This window comes from Ictalurus punctatus, chromosome 22, assembly GCF_001660625.3.
Source record: "Ictalurus punctatus breed USDA103 chromosome 22, Coco_2.0, whole genome shotgun sequence".
NCBI classification, from domain to species: domain Eukaryota; kingdom Metazoa; phylum Chordata; class Actinopteri; order Siluriformes; family Ictaluridae; genus Ictalurus; species Ictalurus punctatus.
The window spans coordinates 1,402,203-1,426,318 of record NC_030437.2 but is presented as its reverse complement, the minus strand read 5'-3'; the positions used below and the strand labels follow the sequence as shown (position 1 = coordinate 1,426,318).

The 24,116-nt window shown below is 39.8% G+C and overlaps 2 protein-coding genes and 1 long non-coding RNA gene across 4 annotated transcripts; 1 reads left to right on the top strand and 2 right to left on the bottom strand.

Moving 5' to 3' along the window:
* Positions 1 to 5,706: 5,706 nt before the first annotated feature.
* Positions 5,707 to 6,426, top strand: LOC108255445 (uncharacterized). The gene is made up of 3 exons (XR_001810091.3): positions 5,707 to 5,779; positions 5,915 to 5,974; positions 6,094 to 6,426. It is a non-coding gene; the product is annotated as an uncharacterized LOC108255445 (long non-coding RNA).
* Positions 6,427 to 7,843: 1,417 nt separating this feature from the next.
* Positions 7,844 to 19,011, bottom strand: LOC108255435 (BOLA class I histocompatibility antigen, alpha chain BL3-6). The gene is made up of 8 exons (XM_053674387.1): positions 18,796 to 19,011; positions 13,980 to 14,246; positions 12,046 to 12,321; positions 11,528 to 11,827; positions 11,323 to 11,433; positions 9,171 to 9,197; positions 9,005 to 9,073; positions 7,844 to 8,873 (listed from the first exon to the last, which is right to left on the bottom strand). The coding sequence occupies exons 1-7, from the start codon at positions 18,875 to 18,877 to the stop codon at positions 9,039 to 9,041; spliced, it is 1,098 nt and encodes a 365-aa protein (XP_053530362.1). The 5' UTR covers positions 18,878 to 19,011; the 3' UTR covers positions 7,844 to 8,873; positions 9,005 to 9,038.
* A 1,175-nt stretch (positions 19,012 to 20,186) lies between these two features.
* LOC108255439 (uncharacterized) lies at positions 20,187 to 23,709 on the bottom strand. Of its 2 annotated transcripts, XM_017451381.3 has the most exons (6): positions 23,642 to 23,709; positions 22,925 to 23,272; positions 22,772 to 22,813; positions 22,534 to 22,668; positions 21,191 to 21,219; positions 20,188 to 20,880 (listed from the first exon to the last, which is right to left on the bottom strand). In XM_017451381.3, exons 1-6 carry the CDS (start codon positions 23,682 to 23,684, stop codon positions 20,758 to 20,760), a joined length of 720 nt encoding a protein of 239 aa, XP_017306870.1. In that variant the 5' UTR covers positions 23,685 to 23,709; the 3' UTR covers positions 20,188 to 20,757. The 2 variants fall into 2 exon arrangements, with proteins under 2 accessions (XP_017306871.1, XP_017306870.1); XM_017451382.3 differs by lacking the exon at positions 22,772 to 22,813 and having other exon boundaries at positions 20,187 to 20,880.
* Between the last annotated feature and the right edge of the window lie 407 nt (positions 23,710 to 24,116).

Below are 24,116 nucleotides of genomic sequence, written 5' to 3'. Positions count from 1 at the left end.
TAATACTCTCATTATATTCACACACCGACTCTATAATACTCTCATTATATTCACACACCGACTCTATAACACTCTCATTATATTCACACCGACTCTATAATACTCTCATTATATTCACACACCGACTCTATAATACTCTCATTATATTCACACACCGACTCTATAATACTCTCATTATATTCACACCGACTCTATAATACTCTCATTATATTCACACCGACTCTATAATACTCTCATTATATTCACACCGACTCTATAATACTCTCATTATATTCACACCGACTCTATAATACTCTCATTATATTCACACCGACTCTATAATACTCTCATTATATTCACACCGACTCTATAATACTCTCATTATATTCACACCGACTCTATAATACTCTCATTATATTCACACCGACTCTATAATACTCTCATTATATTCACACACCGACTCTATAATACTCTCATTATATTCACACACCGACTCTATAATACTCTCATTATATTCACACCGACTCTATAATACTCTCATTATATTCACACCGACTCTATAATACTCTCATTATATTCACACCGACTCTATAATACTCTCATTATATTCACACACCGACTCTATAATACTCTCATTATATTCACACCGACTCTATAACACTCTCATTATATTCACACCGACTCTATAACACTCTCATTATATTCACACACCGACTCTATAATACTCTCATTATATTCACACACCGACTCTATAACACTCTCATTATATTCACACCGACTCTATAATACTCTCATTATATTCACACCGACTCTATAATACTCTCATTATATTCACACCGACTCTATAATACTCTCATTATATTCACACCGACTCTATAATACTCTCATTATATTCACACACCAACTCATTCATATAAACATTTACATCCATTAACTCATCATGATTTTGGAATTATTTTTATTAAATGGATCTTTTTTTGCAAAATAATCACTGAAAATTTTATTAAAAATTATATACAAAATATTAACTATAAAAGAAATGAATTACATTTAAATGTTTACTTCACCTGGTTGCCGCCACACACGCTTGACACCATCTGAACCAAATAAGTTTATCTTGGTCTCATCAGACCACGGGACATGGTTCCAGTAATCCATGTCCTTAGTCTGCTTGTCTTCAGCAAACTGTTTACGGCCTTTCTTGTGCATCATCTTTAGAAGAGGCTTCCTTCTGGGGCGACAGCCATGCAGACCAATTTGATGCAGTGTGTGGCGTATGGTCTGAGTACTGACAGGCTGACCCCCCACCCCTTCAACCTCTGCAGCAATGCTGGCAGCACTCATACGTCTATTTCCCAAAGACAACCTCTGGATATGACGCTGAGCACATGCACTCAACTTCTTTGGTGGACCATGGCAAGACCTGTTCTGAGTGGAACCGGTCCTGTTAAACCGCTGTATGGTCTTGGCCACCGTGCTGCAGCTCAGTGTCAGGGTCTTGGCAATCTTCTTATAGCCTAGGCCATCTTTATGCAGAGCAACAATTCTTTTTTTCAGATCCTCAGAGAGTTCTTTGCCATGAGGTGCCATGTTGAACTTCCAGTGACCAGTATGAGGGAGTGTGAGAGCGATGATGCCAAATTTAACACACCTGCTCCCCATTCACACCTGAGACCTTGTAACACTAACAAGTCACATGACACCGGGAGGGAAAATGGCTAATTGGGCCCAATTTGGACATTTTCACTTAGGGGTGTACTCACTTTTGTTGCCAGCGGTTTAGACATTAATGGCTGTGTGTTGAGTTATTTTGAGGGGACAGCAAATTGACACTGTTACACAAGCTGTACACTCACTACTTTACATTGTAGCAAAGTGTCATTTCTTCAGTGTTGTCACATGAAAAGATACAATCAAATATTTACAAACATGTGAGGGGTGCACTCACTTTTGTGAGATATTGTTTATTTTAATTAAATGAATGGCATAATAAAAGATGTTGCAGAGTTTTTTTTTTTACAAGTTGAGCTCGTCCCATGTTAACATTCTCTATACAGTTCAGGAGTGTTAATGACATTATCAGGTAAAACACCAGTGACATCACTCAGTGCTCGGCAGAAATAAAGAGTGGAGGTTGATTTAAACTAGAGGTGCCCAAACTTTTTCCTGTAAAGGACCAAAAATCAAACTTGATTGAGGGCTGTGGGCCGAAAGTAAACGCTGCCTTATACCAAACTGTATTATATTAAAATTAAAGTTGCCACGGTTCTCCTCATTTATGATTTCATAATATTTACAAATAAATAAATAAATAAGAAACATTAGTCTGTAATCTGCTTAACTAATGCAGTTTATTTTCAGAGTTTATAGTTCAATGAAACTTATAGTAAAATGAAAACATAGAAACATTCCCATTTATAGTACAACATGTTCAATGCCTAATACAACTATTCAAGCTATAAGCAGTACAGCCTCTAATGTGACACATGAAGCTGGTCCTTATTTTTCAAACATTTTTCCAAATTGGACTGCAGCTGACTTACTGACAAAGTTAGGATATTACAGTGAGGGAAAAAAGTATTTGATCCCCTGCTGATTTTGTACGTTTGCCCACTGACAAAGAAATGATCAGTCTATAATTTTAATGGTAGTTGTATTTGAACAGTGAGAGACAGAATAATAACAAGAAAATCCAGAAAAACGCATGTCAAAAATGTTATAAATTAATTTGCATTTTAATGAGAAAAGTATTTGACCCCCTCTCAATCAGAAAGATTTCTGGCTCCCAGGTGTCTTTTATACAGGTAACGAGCTGAGATTAGGAGCACACTCTTAAAGGGAGTGCTCCTAATATCAGTTTGTTACCTGTATAAAAGACACCTGTCCACAGAAACAATCAATCAATCAGATTCCAAACTCTCCACCATGGCCAAGACCAAAGAGCTCTCCAAGGATGTCAGGGACAAGATTGTAGACCTACACAAGTCTGGAATGGGCTACAAGACCATTGCCAAGCAGCTTGGCGAGAAGGGGACAACAGTTTGTGCGATTATTCGCAAATGGAAGAAGCACAAAAGAACTGTCAATCTCCCTCAGCCTGGGGCTCCATGCAAGATCTCACCTCGTGGAGTTGCAGTGATCATGAGAACAGTGAGGAATCAGCCCAGAACTACACGGGAGGATCTTGTCAATGATCTCAAGGCAGCTGGGACTGAAAATCTCCTGAGAACTTTTCCTCTGCTCAGCCATCTAACCTCCTGGTGGTACAACACATCACCATATTGCACATCCATCTCATCCAACAGTACCTTGAACTGCAGGTGCCCCCAACTTGAACTTAAAAAGGCTCTGGAACCATTTTGCCGGCAAGTTACACATTTACATTTATTTATTCAAAATAATCTTTTATAAAAAGATTGATCAAAACACTCTCTCTCTCTCTCTCTCTCTCTCTCTCTCTCTCTCTCTCTCTCTCTCTCTTTTAGGTCTAAGATGTAACAGTAATTGTTTTAATAGCAATTGTTTTAGTCAAAAGAGTTTTTATACATGTTAGTTATTTACTTATCAGATTTAATCATATTTCAAACTGACATGCAGAACACTTGCACAGCACTCAGAAATCATTTTAATCTTAGGCTAGAGCTAATAAATAAATAAATAAATAAATAAATAAATAAGCACAGTTCCTACTGTCTTTCAGGCTAACTTGCTAACCGCTCTTGGCTGTTAATGTTAAAGTGATACATGATACCAAATAATAATAATAATAATAATAATAATAATAATAATAATAATAATAATAATAATAATACGCCTGAATTCAGTCAGGATAATCCAAACATCTGATTTATTTTGAAATATAAAGTTAGTTTAAATAAGTAAGGGATCCCACAGTGCATTAGATATCCAGCTAGCTATGACGTATTTTGCTTAAACAAAGCTAGCAAGCGAAAACTGGAGGATGTCATTCAGGAGTCTTACATACAGTGCATCCGGAAAGTATTCACATCGCTTCACTTTTTCCACATTTTGTTATATTACAGCCTTATTCCAAAATAGATTAAATTCATTATTTTCCTCAAAATTCTACAAACAATTCCCCATAATGACAACGTGAAAGATGTTTGTTTGAAATCTTTGCAAATTTATTAAAAAAAAAAAAAAAAAAAAGCACATGTACATAAGTATTCCCAGCCTTTGCTAAATACTTTGTTGAAGCACCTTTGGCACCAATTACAGCCTCGAGTCTTTTTGAGTATGATGCTACAAGCTTGGCACACCTATTTCTGGGCAGTTTCTCCCATTCTTCTTTGCAGGACCTCTCAAGCTCCATCAGGTCTTATGGGGAGCGTCGGTGCACAGACATTTTCAGATCTCTACAGAGATGTTCAATCGGGTTCAAGTCTGGGCTCTGGCTGGGACACTCAAGGACATTCACAGAGTTGTCCTGTAGCCACTCCTTTGTTATCTTGGCTGTGTGCTTAGGGTCGTTGTCCTGTTGGAAGATGAACCTTCACCCCAGTCTGAGGTCCAGAGCGCTCTGGAGCAGGTTTTCACCAAGGATGTCTCTGCACATTGCTGCATTCATCTTTCCCTCGATCCTGACTAGTCTCCCAGTTCCTGAAAAACATCCCCACAGCATGATGCTGCCACCACCATGCTTCACTGTAGGGATGGTATTGGCCAGACGATGAGTGGTGCCTGGTTTCCTCCAGACATGACGCTTGTCATTCAGGCCAAAGAGTTCAATCTTTGTTCAATCTTTGGTCTGAGAGTCCTTCAGGTGCCTTTTGGCAAACTCCAGGTGGGCTGTCATGTGTGTTTTACTGAGGAGTGGCTTCTGTCTGGCCACTCTACCCTACAGGCCTGATTGGTGGAGTGCTGCAGAGATGGTTGTTCTTCTGGAAGGTTCTCCTCTCTCCACAGAGACACAGAGCTGGAGCTCCGTCAGAGTGACCATCGGGTTTTTGGTCAACTCCATGACTAAGGCCCTTCTCCCCCGATCGCTCAGTTTGGCCGGGAGACCAGCTCTAGGAAGAGTCCTGCTGGTTCCAGACTTCTTCCATTTACAGATGATAGAGGCTACTGTGCTCATTGGGACCTTCAATGCTGCAGAAATGTTTCTGTACCCTTCCCCAGATCTGTGCCTCGATACAGTCCTGTCTCGGAGGTCTCCAGACAATTCCTTTTACTTCATGGCTTGGTTTGTCCTCTGATATGCATTGTTAACTGTGGGACCTTATATAGACAGGTGTGTGCCTTTCCAAATCATGTCCAATCAACTGAATTTCCCACAGATGGACTCCAATCATGTTGTAGAAGCAGCTCAAGGATGATCAGTGGAAACAGGATGCACCTGAGCTCAATGTTGAGTGTCATGGCAAAGGGTGTGAATACTTATGTACATGTGCTTTTTTTGCTTTTTATTTTTAATAAATTTGCAAAGATTTCAAACAAACATCTTTCACGCTGTCATGATGGGGTATTGTTTGTAGAATTTTGAGGAAAATAATGAATTGAATCTATTTTGGAATAAGACTGTAACATAACAAAATGTGGGAAAGTGAAGCGCTGTGAATACTTTCTGGATGCACTGTATGTGGAATCTATGGTACTGGTACTAAAAGTTCTCGTGCTTCTGTTTGTTGAAAAAGCTTCTTTAAGACTCGTCTGTATTCCACACGTGTGACTCTGGTTTCTTCTCTTGTCCTCTCACTGTGGTTTATGTTCTGCAGTCTGGGGGGAAAAGCAGCGCCGCCCTGCATGTGGCTAGATCTGTGTTTCACCGGGCCGAGCGCTGGTCAGTGACACACACACACACACACACACACACACACACACACACACTCTCTCTGTAGATCTGCATTATTGTTTAGCCATGTATCATTATGATGTCATTGTTGGTTCACACGTGTCACTTCCTGTGTCTCTGCAGCGTGGCTCCTATAGTGCGTTCAGGTGAGGCCGATCCCGATGTCAGCAAATATCTCAACAGGTGAAACTCAGGAGTTTGTTCCAAATCTTCCCTTAAACTCTGATTTAAAACAAACAGAAATGCTGAACCTTTACGTTTCACTTCTTTACCAGCTCTGAAGTCCTGCCTTTATTCCACAGGTTGAGTGATTACCTGTTCACACTGGCCAGATACACAGCTATGAAAGAAGGAAACATGGAGAGGATCTACAGGAGACCTGAATGAACTTCCACAAAATCAGAAATAAACTTTCTTTTAACAAAATTATTCGGTTCCTCCAGATGTTTATCTAAATCGCATTTATCTCTGTGCTCTGTGCTGAAAACTTCTCTCTCCCTCCTGACACTAACACTAGGTGGCGCTTTAACACTGGGTTTGAATCACACTGAATTATGAGCATGTTTACTGTATGAACATTTCCTGCTGAATTCTGATCTCTGCCACTAAAACACGACATTGTTATTAAGACTAAACTTCACTGGCTGTAGAGTTTCACTGAGATTGTGCGAGTGATGGTTTGGTGTAGATTTTACACGCTTAAAGTTTTAGCTGCGAGTCAGAGGGCCCCAAAGCCAGAGCCTGCGCTGCATGTATACTCGCTTTTATTAAAGCCTGTAATATAAGGCTATTCTGTTATATTTAATTATTTATTTATTTATTTTTCAATTGTTTAACAGGGGATGAGGGGGTTTGTGGGTCTGTGCTCAGGGACCCATTGAATACGTTTACATGGACAACAATAATCTAATTATTGACCTTATTCTGAATAAGACAATATTCTGATTAAGGTGTTTACATGAGTTGCTTTTAGAATATTCCATTGTCTCCTAATCCGTCCCTGTTTATTAGTGAAAATGCTGAAACTGAACATATCAGAGTGAACTGTTTAGAACTCAGATGTTCTACATGTATTTTAAACTCACAGCTTTACACGTGCAGATTGGTGTTTACTGAAACTTTGGGACTCGCGGAACAGCATCAACATCTAATAAACACGAGGTTTACAGAGTCAGGCTTGAGAAACGTCTTTCAAACGTCTTCAGTAGTGAGATCACGTGATCAGAAGGTTGTTTAGTGATTAATCACAGCGTGTCTCGGGCTGACTGTTAATCACGTGACTTTCTGTCCCTGAACCGCTCTGACACTGAAATGAAAGTTCAAAACAAAACACCACATGGAGATAAAAATGATGGTGTAGAATATTGAAAGGAAAGCCACTGGTTTGTGGACAGAAAGAAGGGGACTGAGGCGAGTTTTCTGTTCCAGATGATGGTTTTTACTACAGAGTGTAGATGCAGATGTTCATCAGCTATATCAGGTCACATCCTGAACACACACTGAACTTCTACATCCAGAGCAGAGTTTAGTGAACAAGGACATGTGCAGGAATTCCATCAGAATCTTTCCTAAACCTTTTTAATATGAAGGACTGTGTGACTGGACTGGGTTTGTGGAGTTATTCACTAATACATATACACTAGATTCTCTTTTTCTCTTCTTTATTACGGTTAAGACGTCAATTCTAACCCGAATTCATACGAGTTTATTACAGTTCATCTTTGGAGTGATGCAGTGTGGGAAATATTACCACCGTAAACTAAAGCTTTTATCTGAAAACTATCACATAATAATAATCATAATAATAATCATAATAATCATATAACGTGTTTTATTATGAAACTACTGAATGAAACTGTTTGAACTTTAAAGTCTCACAAGTCTGTTGTTTTCCTCTGATAATAAATTTAACATGGTTGTAAAATAAGCCTCTGCACACAGAGTGAAGAAAATAGACTTTATTATTGGTTCAGATTGTTACAGACAGAACAGAGGGATTGTGGGAGAGATTTGGGTCGTAGAAATGTGAAAACGTGTTGAATGGATTGTTTTTTGCTTTAAACTGAGTTCAGGAATAAATAATGGAGTCAGTGCCGTGACATTTAGTAGATTTGTGTTTTCCACGTGTGGAGAAAAGAAAAGCTTTGAGTGCTGATCATCAGCATAAACTCCTGCTTCTGCTGTGTTCACTCCTGTTCTTTTACACTTTAGTCCAATCTGTTCAACACGGATCATCTGAAGATCCCGCTTCCTGTTCTTTTACACTTTAGTCCAATCTGTTCAACACGGACCGTCTGAAGATCCCGCTTCCTGTTCTTTTACGCTTTAGTCCAATCTGTTCAACACGGATCATCTGAAGATCCCGCTTCCTGTTCTTTTACACTTTAGTCCAATCTGTTCAACACGGATCAGATCTGAAGATCCCGGTTCCTATTCTTTTACACTTTAGTCCAATCTGTTCAACACGGACCCTCTGAAGATCCCGCTTCCTGTTCTTTTACACTTTAGTCCGATCTGTACAACACGGACCGTCTGAAGATCCCGCTTCCTGTTCTTTTACACTTTAGTCCGATCTGTTCAACACGGATCGTCTGAAGATCCCGCTTCCTGTTCTTTTACACTTTAGTCCGATCTGTTCAACACGGATCAGATCTGAAGATCCCGCTTCCTGTTCTTTTACACTTTAGTCCAATCTGTTCAACACGGAGTCCCAACGTGGCCCTGTGTGTGCGGAGTTTGCATGTTCTCCCCGTGCTGTGGGGGTTTCCTCCGGGTACTCCGGTTTCTTCCCCCAGTCCAAAGACATGCATGGTAAGCATGGGTGTGTGAGTGTGTATGTGATGGTGCCCTGCGATGGACTGGCACCCTGTCCAGGGTGTACCCTGCCTTGTGCCCCATGCTCCCTGGGATTGGCTCCAGGTTCCCCGTGACCCTGAAAAGGACAAAGCGGTGTAGAAGATGGATGGATGGATGTTCAACACGGATCACATCTGAAGATCTCGGTTCCGGCTCTTTTACACTTTAGTCCAATCTGTTATGATAATGTGTGTGTGTGGTCCTCATCTCCCTCTCCTCCTCTCTCCTAGAGAAACAGAAAGAAACAGGATCAGCTCTGAGATGAGATTTAATGTTAGCGCAGGCTTTTCTGCTGGATTTTCACTCCACACACAGATCTTTATTCCATATTACACCGTAAACAACATCACGTCTTACTCTCTCAGTGCAGCGGGAACACACACAGTCCACTTTAAGAGTTGTTGGTGGAAGAATCTCCTTCAGAGGCTGTAAAACATCAAATCATCAGAAAGTGAAGTAAACACTGCGAGTCAATAATGTACTGGATTTAAACATCATTTCTGGATCATAAAGGTTCACTTACCGGGTTTGGGTGGAACAGGTTTGAAGCCTGAAACACAGATGATGGACAGACAGTTATTATAAAATCTGTGGACTGGGTTTGGTTTCACGAGACAATTAGTCAATATCAGCTTATTGTCTCGTCTAATTTATCAGTTAAAGCTTAAAAATATGTCAAATATTCATCAAATCCCCTTTCAAGAATTAGAAAGAGTAAATCTGTTGTGACAACAGGCCACAAGAGACAAAGATCGCTCCTCCCGCGACTGCCGCTGTAGTACTGAAGAGACAGTTCTGCTTCAGCAACACCAATGTTTTGGACAGCCGGAGAGCGCGTGGCAGTGGGACGGGGCCACTGACATACACATGGCTGCTGAATGGTGCGTGGCACGGAAAAATTCCACCATCTAGCAGCTGAGGGGAGAGTATAAAAGGGGCAATACTCCACTCGCAAGGCAGAGGAGGCTCTCAGTGAATGTGCTGACCTTTGCTGTGTGTTTTACAGACAGTCCCGATGTGAGCAAAGACTCCGCCGCCAGGCTGCACCCGCGGCTTTGCCTGACAGCAAAACGGGATCCGAGCTACTCGGGAAACCCCTGGCACGACCCTGGCAACCCCTTGTACGACTAAACACTTCACCTCATGCCCCCACTTCTGCACACAAGCGAACCAACACTCCCTCACAGACTATTTTGAATAAAGATTTCTCCACGAGTGCCACTGAAACGGCCTCCTGTGTGTCTGTGCTCTGTCCCTGCTAAATTCCCTACACTGGTGGGAGAGCACAGACTCGTCCACATAAAAAAAAAAAGGGATTCCATGCTGCAGCAAATAATGGACGCCAGCCTCCAGCAGCAGATGATAACACAGCAGCTCGCCCAGAGCCTACAGGTCACAACCCGGGAGCTGCTGGTCCTGAAAGCAATGACCCCTGTGGCCGCCCCACCTCACCCTGATCCCAGCCGAGAAGCCCGGTGCCTTCTCTCCCACTTGACCCCAGAGGACGACACCGAGGCCTACCTGGAAGCCTTCGAACGGGTTGCCCACCAAGAGAACTTGGGCATCGAAGAGTGGCCATGCATCCTCGCCCGCTGCTCTCCGGAGAGGCGCGCATCAGCATATTACGCTCTCGCTCTGGAGGACACAGGGGACTATGGAGCAGTAAAGAGAGAGATCCTGGCGTGGTGTCGGCGGAACCCCCTCCAGGCAGCGGCGGAGTTCCACTGGCAGAGCTACAGGCAGGGAGACAAGCCACGTGGACGGATGGACACCCTCCTGTGCCTCACCAAGAGGTGGCTCCAGCCAGACCTGTACACCGCCACCGAGGTTGTAGAAAGGGTGGCCGTGGACCGGTTCCTGAGGACTCTGCAGCCCACAGAACACCAGGCCATGGGAATGCAAGCTCCCAGGACCCCCAAGGAACTACTGACCTCCCTGGAAAGTACCCTGACCACCCTGGCGCTTGGCAAGGACGGAAAGCACCACCGAAGCCGCCCTGACTACGGGACACCCGAGGACGGGCCCATACCGATAGAGCCGGATCAGGGGACGCTGAAGAGAGCCCAGAAAACCTGGCCGGCAGGGCGTGTCATCCCGACGCTGGACCCGCCGAAACTGCCCCAGCAAGTGAAGGAAGCACGAGTGCGGCAGGCCTACATGGCCCGAGGCAAGGAGGAAGCCAGGCATGGACGCAGAGGTTGCCGACACACACATGGCTGCTGAATGGTGCGCGGCACGGAAAAATTCCACCAACCAGCAGCCGAGGGGAGAGTATAAAAGGGGCGATACTCTGTTCGCAAGGCAGAGGAGGCTCTCAGTGTGTATGCGCTAACCTTTGCTGTGTGTTTTACAGACAATCCCAACGTGAGCAAAGACGCCGCCCCTTGGCTGCACCTGCGGCATTGCCTGACGGCAGAACGGGATCCACGCTACTCGGGAAACCCCCAGCACGACCCCGGCAACCCTGCAGACGACTGAACACTTCACCTCACGCCCCCACTTCTGCACACACGCACACATGCGCACCCACACCCCCTCACAGACTATTTTGAATAAAGATTTCTCCACGAGTGGCACTGAAACAGCCTCCTGTATGTCTGTGCTCTGTCCCCCGCTGGCTAAATTCCCTACACTTTTCTCTGAGAACTTCCCATCTGTCTCCTTCCTCCTCTCACCAGAGTTCTTCTTCTTCCAGACGACAATTCCAGCAACAACGGCAAGGAGAACCACGAGAGCCACGACTACAGCAACCATGATAACAATCGGAGCTCCATCTGATCCTCCATCTGATAAATCACACAGAGTCTTTATTATCTGCTGCAGAAATAAATCAGCTTTCAGTGTAAATCTGTAGTTTTATAGGAAAGTGTTTCTCTTGACCAGGATTCAGGATTTGAATATCCTCCTCACGCAGCACTATCTCCTTCTCCAAGCTGCTGTGCTGAATCACGCAGGTGTAGGTGTGTTTCTGCAGATCCTCAGCTGAGACTGTCAGAATGCTTCTCTTCTGGAAAGTTCCATCCTGGTTGGGTACCGTCTCTCTGAGCTCCACGTCCTCAAATAACTCCTCTCCGTCTTTCTGCCAGGTGATATTCACTGTTTTGGGGAAGAAACCTGTGGCATGACACACCAGCTCTGGAAAAGGCGAGTGTTTCTGGAACACTGACGCTTCGGGACGAACTGCAGACACACAGAAAGACAGACACTTAAAACACTCTATCAGATTGAATAATGTTAATTTATGTGTAAATAGATGTTAAATACTGTTTCATGGTGAACATAAAAAGCTGCAGGAAATCAATGTGAGTGAATGTAAATGTACAGGAGTGTGTTATTAGTCTGTTCACTATCAGAGAGAGAGAGAGAGTTACAGTAACAAAGTTGATCACACACTTTACCTTTACTCTTCAGAGTCTCTCTGTCATAAGACACATACTTCTTTAACCAATCTATACACTCTTTCTCCAGGTAGTTCTTCCAGTAATCATTATACCCATTATTAGGATCCCACTTGTGTTTGGTGATCACTGCTTCATCATTCGTTGCAGTCCATGTTTTAGCTTTCATATCAAAACTGATGAAATCTTCTCCATCATACCCATACTGGAAATATCCTCTAGTGGTCATCTCATCATCGCACTCACAGCCATACATTAGCTGCACTGTGTGAACTCCTGCACATATGGAAATAAAGGTCTCTTGAATCACATCTAGTCAATCACACAGTACTGTAGCGGTTGAATTTGTATGTGTGTGTGTGTGTGTGTGTGTGTGTGTGTGTGTGTGTGTGTGTGTGCGTGTGTGTGTGTGTGTGTATGTGTGTGTGTGAGTGTGTGTGTGTGTGTGTGTGTGCGTGCATGCTTTAACATATATACAGTGACAGCGTTTGATACAGGGTTGGAGCTTCAATTAGATTCTTCAGCCAATCACACAATTAATCAGATCCGCACAAAACATCACCACAAATGTTTCCCCAGCTTTGATATTAGCTAGCATGTTAACAAACATGGTGGCTTTTAAGTACACAACATATCAGTTGACTTAACGTTAGAAAGCCCAGCAGAAAACTCAACTAATTTATTTCTATTAGTTTGCAACACATTTGCTAACTCACTAGCAAACATTTTTTGCACAATTGTTAGCCTAAAATCACCTAGCTTGTTAGCATAAGTGCTAGTAGCATTTTTAAATAAACAATAGTTAGTGTAATACCTTGCTATTGAAATTATCTAGTGATTTTCTCTGTTTTGATGCTCTGACCGGGTTAGAGTTTCTGTTTATTTAATTTTATTAGTGTTTATCTCCTCGGCTTTACGTGCTACACTGTTATATTATTTGTTACAAGTCTTTAAAACTTAAGGAGATTATATTTGTTATTGTGTGCAGATTGTTTATCAGACTTGAAGTCAGTAGTTGTTTTTTCTCTTACTGGAACTTTTTGTCTTGGTAATTTTGTTCGTTAGTCCAGCTTACTCTCCGAGTTGTTTTCACATTGTGGACAACGCTCGGTTTTTGTAGGATACACTGCTGTCTCATTTCTTTTATGGAGACTTTGGGTGTGTGTGTGTGTGTGTTTTTGGGGATTGTGAGAGTAAACAAAACATGCCAATGCTTTGAAGGATGTGAATTAGAACAGAGTAATTTTAGTCAATTGCAAATCTGTTTTTAGAGGATTTAAACCCAACATGGTGAACAAATTATATTATAGAATTCAGGCAATTTTTACTGGGGTTATCTCATACAGTGTAGCAAGTAATAATCTGGAAAGACCTTTGTAATATTACAGTCTAAAACTGGATTTAAAGAGAAGCCAATCCGTAAATGAATCACATGAAAATGAATCACATGTAAATGAATCATATGAAAATGAATAAATAAATTAAAAGAGAAATTATCTAGTGATTTTCAGTGAAACAGCCTAATATTAGCTAATGCTCTAGCCATCCTGGCTACTGGTTGTAATCACACAATAAAGTAGCCTAGCATGAGCTAATGTGCTAGCCATCCTGGTTACTGGTTTTAATCACACAGAAAATTTATGTGAAATATAAACATTAATGGGATTCAGTGGAATCCCATGTGGAAGATACAATCAGTCTATATGCTGATGATAGTCATTGATGATGAATGCCTCAAATCTGCCTGCCTCAGAGTGAAAGTGTTACAGTGTATTTGTGCAATACCATGTGTGTGTAATCAGATGTGAGTATGCATGTGTGAAGTGAGATAAAAAATGTGTGTAGTAAGATGTGTGTTTAATAAGAAGTGTGTGTGTGTGTGTGTGTGTGTGTGTGTGTGTGTGTGTGTGTGTGTGTGTGTGTGTGTGTTTTACCTGTAGTCTGATTAAAGCGCTGCATTGCTATAGCCATATTGGTTTTGAAGGTCTCCTGTGTACCCTGTGCACGCTGTGTCTCACTGTTCCAGTAATTTGTAACATCAGCATTGATCTTCTCTATCCACTCTGTCTTTGAGATCTTCTTCATTTTGATGCTGTCATAGTACTCAATCTGTTTCCCATCCAGTATACCGACTTCAGTGAACTCTGGGAAATTTATTCCTGGTGTGACTGCAGTGTAGCAGTACTGCAGAGAGTGTGTGCCTGTAAAAAAATGTAAATACTCATGATATTTTTTAAAGTACTGTTCTGTTCTAAATAATGATGGGAGAAATAACACACTGACCCTGGGCTAATCTAAGCGGACATATAATAATGCATATAGACATTTCCATTTCACGCACTGAGTTACTGGAACAGGTTGACGTATCCTAGGTAGAAGATCTCCAAAAGAAAGTTAAGGTTTAGCTATTGAGAATTAATGTTGATGTGATCAGCAATGAATAAAAATGCCATCATTAGTAGCTCTTCAGGTGAAATGTAAGACTCAGTAATTACTGCTTAGTTAATATTGAATTCCTTCTAACATACAGTGATTATTGAGTAATTAATTCTTAGTAGTTAACTGGTGTTAGATATACTATCCTGCCACAAGTATATGGACATGTGACCAATCACATTCATATGTGCTTGTTGTACATCCCATTCCAGGTTTACTCTCCCCGTACCCATCACTTTTAGCCAAAAAGCATACAGTCCTCCCTAGTGACTAATGGAGGACTCCCTTAGTCATTGATTCCCTATGGAGTTCTCACATTACACCAAATGCCACACAAATCTATCCATCTAACACAACCAGAGCCATACAGGCCACTACCATGTCTAAAGCTGTAGCAAGTCCCATTGGTACTGTTAATGCATGCTCAATGCCACTGGTTCCACTGCCACTGGACCCGAATGTTCCAAATTCTCGTATTACACCTAACAGCACACAAACTTATGTACACATCAGACCTTTGTGGCTTCTTTGGATTTTTAAATGGGCACCCTTCCTCGCTGCTGTTTCATCAATTAAATCCCATGACTCTTTGCACTTGTCTTAGCTATTCAGAAGTGACACATGAGGCCCTCACGCAGTAAATTGTGAACTTGTCATTTGGGTTGTTGCTTTGGGGGAGATGAGGACAAGGAGCCCATTCTGCTGTCCAGCAAGCTTTTTCTGGTTGGTATAGCAAGCTCACACCAGTCACATTCAGATGCTATCACCCTTTAAGCAGGCCAATAGTGCAGTCTGAACATGTGAGAGAGTGCACATCATTGTTGCATCTCTAATTTCTGTGTGGGTTTAGGAATAAAAATGACTGGACAGTGTCATTAAACAAACTGTAGAGTGTAAATAGTTATTAATTGGAGCCATACAAAACAGTACATAGAAACAGACTAATTTAACCACTCTACACAAATAAATAAACTCATAAAAATACTGTTATTCTTTAATACGTCTAGCCTGTATTCAGTTATTATAAGGTTGCATAAACTGATATGAAGTATAATGTGTGAGAGCAATGATTTGTGCATGTGGCTGTAATTCTCTACATATCCACAGGGTGTCAGTGACTTCCTCTGTTTCTAAAATGCTGCAGATGGCTCTACCCATGGTCAAATCTTCTCTAAATAGACACCCAATTTTCTGCCAAGTATTTCTTTATAAATCGCTATTTCTGCATATTTCAGGTTGAGTATATACATTCCAGACCCATGCTTGTGTGCATGCACAATTTCTAAAAGAGACCCCTGAAAATGTTCCCTCCACCATGCCAGTCAATTCACTGTCATGAACATTAACTTTAGCCACTGTACTTATAAAAAATAAACTGCTACAGTACTTATAAAAACATTGTATTAAATTTCTTGTCACTATTATACAATATTATACTTTACCTGGTTGCTACTGCAATAACTGCTATGTTGATATTTGGTATATGCTAATCTGCTGAATACTAAGTCATAGCATGTTATATTTACATTTATACCATTTTTTAAAAACTATATTGTTACTCTTTGGCACCTATCTTTTGCACTGCTTGTTATATCGGACACTTCCACACTAAAATTGTGTACTGTTCGATGCTACACTGTCACTTACTGTACCTATTGTCCTGTTTTAGTAGTATTGTACTGTCCTGTGTTGTTAGCACACATTTGCATGTGCACTCTATGTAAAAATGTGTAGGTCTTATTTAGTTCTGTGTCTCATGTGGTAAGTGTGTTGTTTTAAGTAGCACCGTGATCCTAGAGGAACGTTGTTTCATTTCACTGTGTACTGTACCAGCTGTATATGGTTGAAATGACAATAAAACCACTTGAACTTGAACTTGAGCCAATGTGAGAGAGGTCTTTAGTTGCTTAGAAGTTAGTCTGGGTTCATTTGTTCCTGAATTAAATAATCATGGACAAAAACCTCGATATGTTACTACTCGTTGAAACCTGGCAAATACCCAGTGATTACTTGCACCAGATGGACAAAGACACCTGTCCAGACTACGGCTACATATCCGTGATTTTTTTTTTTTTTCATTCTTTGAGATCTCCTGTCCTTCAACGATACTCTCAAAATACCACTCTGTTATTTCTGATATTTTGCATAAGCACACTCCTATTAAGTCTAGGCCTGTCCCTCCTCCCACACTCCCTCCTGGTATACACCTGAGCTCCAGGCCTTAAAAGTCATTAGTAGACGAATTGAGTGACTTTATAGGAAAACTGGTCTTACTGTTTACAGTCTAGCTTTCATTGATCACCTCAATACATACAAACCTTCTCTGAACTCTGCGCTATCTAACTGTTTCCACAATGATCAATAAAGCAAGCAATCGGCCTAAGCTTTTGTCTGACACAATTAATAAATTCACCCAACCCACAGCTCATGATGGTCATGCATCTGAAAAGTTCTGTTGCTCTTTTCTGGATTATTACCAGGAAAAGTTGAATGCTGTCTGCCAGTGCTTTATAGGCACGGCCTCCAATTTTAGTTTTCTGCCTGACCCTCTTATCAACAATTGTCTAGCTTCACTCCTACAAACCCCTCTTCTATCCGTGACTTAATACTGAAATTCAGTTCTTGCCACCTTCATACACCGATCTTCAGCTTCTGCATCTCTCGTTCTACCGCTTAAAACTGCAGCAGTGACTCCAGTTCTTAAAAAACCTAACTTAGACTGTACTGTTCGTTCTAACTTACCGTTCACTTCCAAAATACTGGAACGTACCGTTGCCTCCCAGCTCCAATCTTTCCTCACTTTTGGTACTGTCCGTCATGACTTACTTCTCTCCCACCTCTCAGATATTGGTGTCACGGGTGCTGCTCTTTCCTGGCTTACTTCTTATCTCACAGATAGACAGTTTGCATCTATATGCAGGATTATAAGTCGCCTACTCTTTCTCTGAAATTAGGTGTCCCTCAGTGATCGGTTCTTGGACCTCTGCTGTTCATTATATATATAATGCCTTTGGGTCAACTTATTCACCGCTACGGTTTCAGTTACCGCTGTTATTCTGATGACGTTTAATTTATACAGCTTATAGATCTGCTCTCACTCTCCAGACCAGTCCACTACCAGCATGTGTACATGAAATAACAGGACGGCTTAACTCCTGTTTTTAAAAACTTAACACGGACAAAACTCAGATCATTATTATCAGAACACCAACACTTACCAAAAATATCCTTTATGACCTTACTTGTGGCATTGATAGCATCGTTAAACCATCTAGTACTGTAAAAAATGTAGGCATCATCTTTGATCCCTCCCTCACCTTTGAAGCTCACATAAACTCTGTTTCTAAAATTGGATTCTTTCACCTTTATCGCATTGTTCGTCTCTGTCCCTTCATTAACCTCGAAGACGCTGAAACACTGGTTCATGTATTTATTTCCTCAAGTTTTGACTATTGCAGTGCTCTCTTCATTGGTTTACCTGTTAATTCTATTGCTAGGTTGCAATATATTCAAACCTCTGCGACTAGACTTCATACCAAGATCTCAGCTCACATTACTCCAATCCTGTCTGAACTGCATTGGCTACCGGTTTCATTTCACATTAAATATAAAACAATCCTTCTTACATTTAAATCACTTCACAGTTTGGCACCTTTCTATCTTAGTGAACTGCTTCTCCCTTACAACCTGAGCCGCTCTCTCAGGTCTCTGGGCTCGCACTCCTCTCTGTCCCTAGATCTCGTCTCTCTACCATGGGTGGCAGGTCTTTCAGTGTTGTAACACCAAAATCTGGAATTCACTCGCTCTGATTCCTCACAGCATCACATCCATCTCCGAGTTCAAATCCCAAATAAAAACGTATCTGTTTTTTCAATGCTATCTGTCCTAATCTGTTGCTGTGCATTTTTCTCAGTGACTGTACTACCTGTACTGTGTTTCTCATTCTCTGTGTTTGGTCGCTCATTGCGTTCCAAATTGTGTGTTTGTCCATGATTGTTCATTGTTTATGTATCATTGTATTACTATTGTAAAGCGTCCTTGAGCTCTGGAAAGGCGCTATATAAATTAAACATATTATAATTATGCCATGATACACTTCCACAGACATGCGCTGTGAAGAACAGACTCTGATAGATCCCTGTTCTTTAAATAAAACAGGACTCTCACTCACACCTGATCATCATCCCACTGACTGAAAACACCTGACTCTAATTTCCCCTTCAACTTAACTGCTAACCCCAGACGTTCACATCCTGGATATTGGATCATTTTCCTCAACAGAAATAAATGACCAAGCATAGTTTGTAAACTTACCTGCTGAAGAAACATGAACAGAAAATGTGAGAAAAAGCCAAACTTTCATCCCAACTCTGCTGTCAGTACAGCTCCCCTCCATCTTACAGTCTAATCTGTTGCCATAAAAGTGACTAAACAAACAGAAATAAATAATTTCTTTTAAAAATCTTTCGTAAAACGACTAGACGATTTAGAACTGCGGAAATGTGTCGAGCTTAAATCGGACCAATAAGAATTCAGGATTCAGGTTGCGTCATCAGTTGCTGAGCAGAAATGAATCTTGGCTGTTGAGTGTGAAAGTGAAAGTAAAGCCGATACACTGTTACAGCCGTTCAACAAGTTCATTTTATAAAGTCCTCCTTCACAACTGCTTGTCATTTAAATTCCTCTGAAATAGGCCTACTAATGACTTCTTCTGAGTCTTCTGCGTTAACGACTTTAAAATGTCGCTGTTTCAGCCGATGCTCCACTGGTTTCTCTGCCTTTAGATGTTGTACACTCGTGTAAACTTTAAACTCAAACTATGCAATAAAATGATTTTCTGTTAAAGACAATTTTATCCCACACTCTTGTACGAAAAGTTCCATGTGTCCTGTACTCCAGTATGCAGCAGCAGGTTTTCCTCAAAGAGATCATTTGTACTTGGACTCAGAAATATATTCAAAATATATAAAAACCTAAATAACACCCATAAAATCTATAGTGTAGAATAAGTTCAAGTTTACCATGACTGTTACTCAGGTCACCCCCTGTCTATATACTGTGGGGCTCTGGGTTTGAACTTGTTCACGTGTCACGTGTTCATTTTGTGATTCTGTTTGTTTTGAAAATATATTGTTTGGCTTCAGCAATGTCCTGATTGATTAATCTGACCAATTAAATTAGTAATAATTGTATTTTATTAGGTAAATATTATAACCATAAATCTAAATATATCAACTAAAACAGTGAAAAATCATACACCATCATGCCAACCCAGTGTCCACACCTCAACTGCAAATCAACTGGGGCACATTTTCAATAATGGGAGGAAAATCAAACATCGTAGTAGAATACTGCTTGTGTTCAATTGTATTTCAATTCATTCACATAGCGAGTGGTTTCTGCACATCCAGCATCAAATGTGTTACATTATAGACTATCTATTGCTAACATTTCTACAAACTAGTTCCATTTACATATCATCTGATCAACATTTTCTACACTGTCCAAATATAAATATATATGACTGGAAAATACAAAACATTTATTATGTGTTTATAGTAGTATGTTAAAAAATAGACAGAGTGCTTCCATGTGCCACATACAGGTGTGAGAATGTAACTACTGGACATTTTAATGTGGAATAGAAAATCTGAATAAGAAACTGGGGAATAAAAGAGGTTCAAGCTGGCTTCATTAGCCACATATACTTGCTAGGCACACATACTATACGTGCACTGGCTTCCGAGCTCTCTTTCAGACAAATCATTACTGGATTAGAGTTTTTTCATTGCACAATATTTATTCATGAAAAGTCCACTAATTTACAAGTCTGGATATGTAACAGTGTGGGCATGTAAAATTGAAGGTAAACATTTGTTTAACACATGATGGTATTTCAGCTTTACTTCTGAAAGTGAACAGAACTTTATACAGCACAGTTTGTTTAGGTTTACACTTTGTTACAGTAGAAATCTCACTATTGGTATGTATTACTATTTACAGTACAATGTTTTGATGTCTTGGACATTATTATTTTTCCCCATTTGTCCATGTACTGTTGTTATTTAACAGTTTTTCACTGTAAATTACACAGACATTTTTTTACAGTGTAAGTAGTTACAGTACTATAGTTATTTTTAAAATGTAAATATTTTCTGTTGTGATGTAAAGCAGTAAACAAAGTCCATCACTTCCAACAGCTGACCACTGATTACCGTTAAATAAATTACATAAGATGTTATTTAAGCATGCTGCTCTACATTAATTATTGCAATATTACTGTCGTATAGTAGAATATAAAACGTGTTGATCTACTATTTCACCATCTCTCCCTGTGCTCTTGGTTTTCTTATTAGTGATCTGTAGACCTGCGTAATTCATCGAATCAGGCTCCTGTTCCTGCAGTGACACAGAGGACACATCAGACCATGTTTCATTGCTCCAAAGAATAAAACTGATCCTCCAGCATAAATTACAAGCAGTATTAAAATATTCAGAGGACTCCTATATAGACAGCACCCTCCAATATTGTAAGCAGAAATAAAGTTCAGCAAAAATGGCCATCGCCGAGCCATTTATCACCTCGATACCAAACTCTGCACCTCATCATAATAGAGCTTAAATAGCTTCAAGCTATTATTAGGGAGTCAATAATTCTAAGTGCCACTGTATCTACATATTGCTTTTGAATTTGTATTCTTGGACTTACCTCATTGTCTAGTCTGTCAGTGTTCTCATCTAAAGTAAAACAGAGACAATATGAAAACTTCACAAAGTTTCAGTCTACAATTTAGATTTTTTCATACAGTCGTATGCAGAAGTTTGAGCACCCCAGCCAAATCGTGTTTTGTTGAAGTGAAAAGACACAAAAACAACTAAAAGCAAACTATTTATATAAAAAAAATCATTATATGCTAATGTTTACAGAGAGTTCCTTTATATTTGATGAACTTAAAAAAGAGACAAAATAGTGAAATAGTAATTCTGGCACACGAGTGGGAATGCACCTTCGACACTGCAGCATTGCTTACACAAACATTATCTGCATGGAGTTATCAGAAGGAAACCTTACCACAGTCCTTGTCACAAAGGTCAATGTCTGAAATATGCAATATGACAATGAGATAATCCAGGGGCATTTTGGATACAATTGATGTGGACTGATGAAGTTAAAATGACTCATTGGCCAGGATCACTGAAGGCATTCCATGAAAAGATCACCTTGTCAACTATTAAGCACTGGGGTGGATTTATATTGTTGTCTGGCAGTCAGGGAAAGCTCAAGCTTTAAGAATGGTTCTTAAACTCTCCTTGAAAAATTTAAATTTTTAAACATTCTGTGCATGCAAGACAGCCCAAGAATATCTCAGAATTAGAAATACAAGGAATAAAATTCCTAAAACAAGAATAGATAGACTCCTAGTTGTCTACAAGAAGCTGTGGAATCTGCCAAATCAGTGTTACCAAGGACTTACTGTACTCAACACATCAACATTTACTTTTAATTTCTGATTCTATTTTTTTTTTTAGTTCATGAAATTTAAAATTTATAAATAATTAGAGTAAATTAGAATTAAATTAGAATAAATTATACTTTGCATTAGCCAATTAATTTTCAGAAAAAAAGTTAATATATTTATATCTTTCTTAAAAATAAATAATTTCTGAAGAGGTTGTGTTTACTTCTTTACATTTCAAAAGTCAACATTACAGTTTGGTGAGAGTTGTGGGTGAGGTTAGACATTTTTGACATTTTTTTACGTAGCTAAAGCAGTTGGAGTTCATCTATAAGTGGCTGAATGAACGGTCATGAATTACAGAGAAAAAACATCCTGCGTTACAACAGAGTGCATTCAAAAGGTCCAATAGACTACTGAGTATAATTTTAACAAAATAACATAAAATACATGGATAAAATAATAAGTAAGCAAAATGGCTGTTTTTTTATCTAATATATATATATATATATAAGACTAAGCAAAAAATAGAGAGAGATGCCAAGTCCAGGCAAAATAACCCCATTTTAATTGTTTATTTACATATTTCCTTTACCTCTGTGTGTTTTTCTGTGCTTCAGTATGATGAAGATCAGGACACCGAGAAGAATCACGATCACGGCACCAAACACCGCATTCAGTATGAAGAACTCAGAAGAACAGTCTGGACCTTGGAGAACTGGAAAAATTCCTTTAGAAACAAATTTTGTTTTGAATTACAAATGGAGCTAAAATTCTACAAACATGTAAACATGAGACTGGACAAACTTTCTGACAGAACAAACATGACAAACCTTTTGCTTTGACTGAGTTCTTTGAAAGAGTTTCATTTTCCTCTTTAAAAAAAAGTGAAAATTTTATTTTACAATATTGTTTTACCTCAGTCATCTCAATCAACATTAAATACATACTTTATTACTGCATACTTTTCCCTTTTATACATTTACCTTTCACCTGTAAAGAGGTCGAGTTGCTGAAGTTCATTTGGTCGAGCTGCCTGAAGCTGCAGTAATACAGTCCTGTATCAGAGACGTTTACTGCAGTGATTGTGAGAGACGTGTTCTTGCCATGAACAGACATCACTATTCTCTCACTTTCAGTAAAGAAGTAACAGTTTTCTGATGGAGCTGATGTAAAAAACTGTTTACACCCAAGAAGAAGTGGAACTGAACCACTTGTGTGTTTAAACCAGAAGATTTTATCTGGATGTTTCAGGTCATGTTGGCACCAAATAGTGACGTTATCTCCAGCTTCTGCCTCCAGAGTTAAAGAGCACAGAGTCTCTGAGATAAAACCTGCAACCCACAAAACAAACACTTCATTTATAATGTCTAATTCATAATGCAAAATATATTTGTCATTTGAAATATTCTAGAAATCTACATATAGTCTTTTCCATAATTTTCTCAATGATCCTGAAATGTTTTCTTTCTGTTTCACTTTAACTGAATGTAATCATCTTTAGACACTGTGGAGTTTAAATAATAAGGAATTCCTCATTGAATAAAAGGAGGACAATAATTATACAACTTAACCAGCTTTTAACTTAAACTTAAGTTTAATTTGACCAGCACCAGTGCGGTGTATATTCTAACAAATGCAGATCTTAGAGGAGTTTCATTGTGTGTTGATTAGATCAGTACAACAAGGTTATTGTCACTTACCAACGGTGCAGAGAAACAAAGGCAAAGTCGTAAAGTGAACCATTTCAGTTGTGCATGAGGCGAGAGAGAAAGAGGAAACTGTCTGCCAGGCAAATGATGATTTATATGTGTGTAGGGGGTGTGGTCAGTATACAAGCAACAACATTTTTTTAACCTAAACATTTGTTTCATTGCCTGTGACAAGACTTTAATATTTATAAACCCAGAGAGCAGCTGATTCATGTAGTGAACTATGTTTAAAAAAAAAAAATCTGCATTAGTCTTGAGAAAGATGCAGTAAAGTTTCTTTGTCATTAGAATCAGTGTGCTGATATTAACATACTATTCCCTATAAATCCAGACAGGAAGTACAGTGATGATGTAGAGAGAACTCAGATCACTGCTACAGTGCGAAAGGCTCCGTATATACTATGATTAGACGATTGCCTCACCTGTTTCACATCACATTCTCATTTCCCCTTCTCACATCACTATT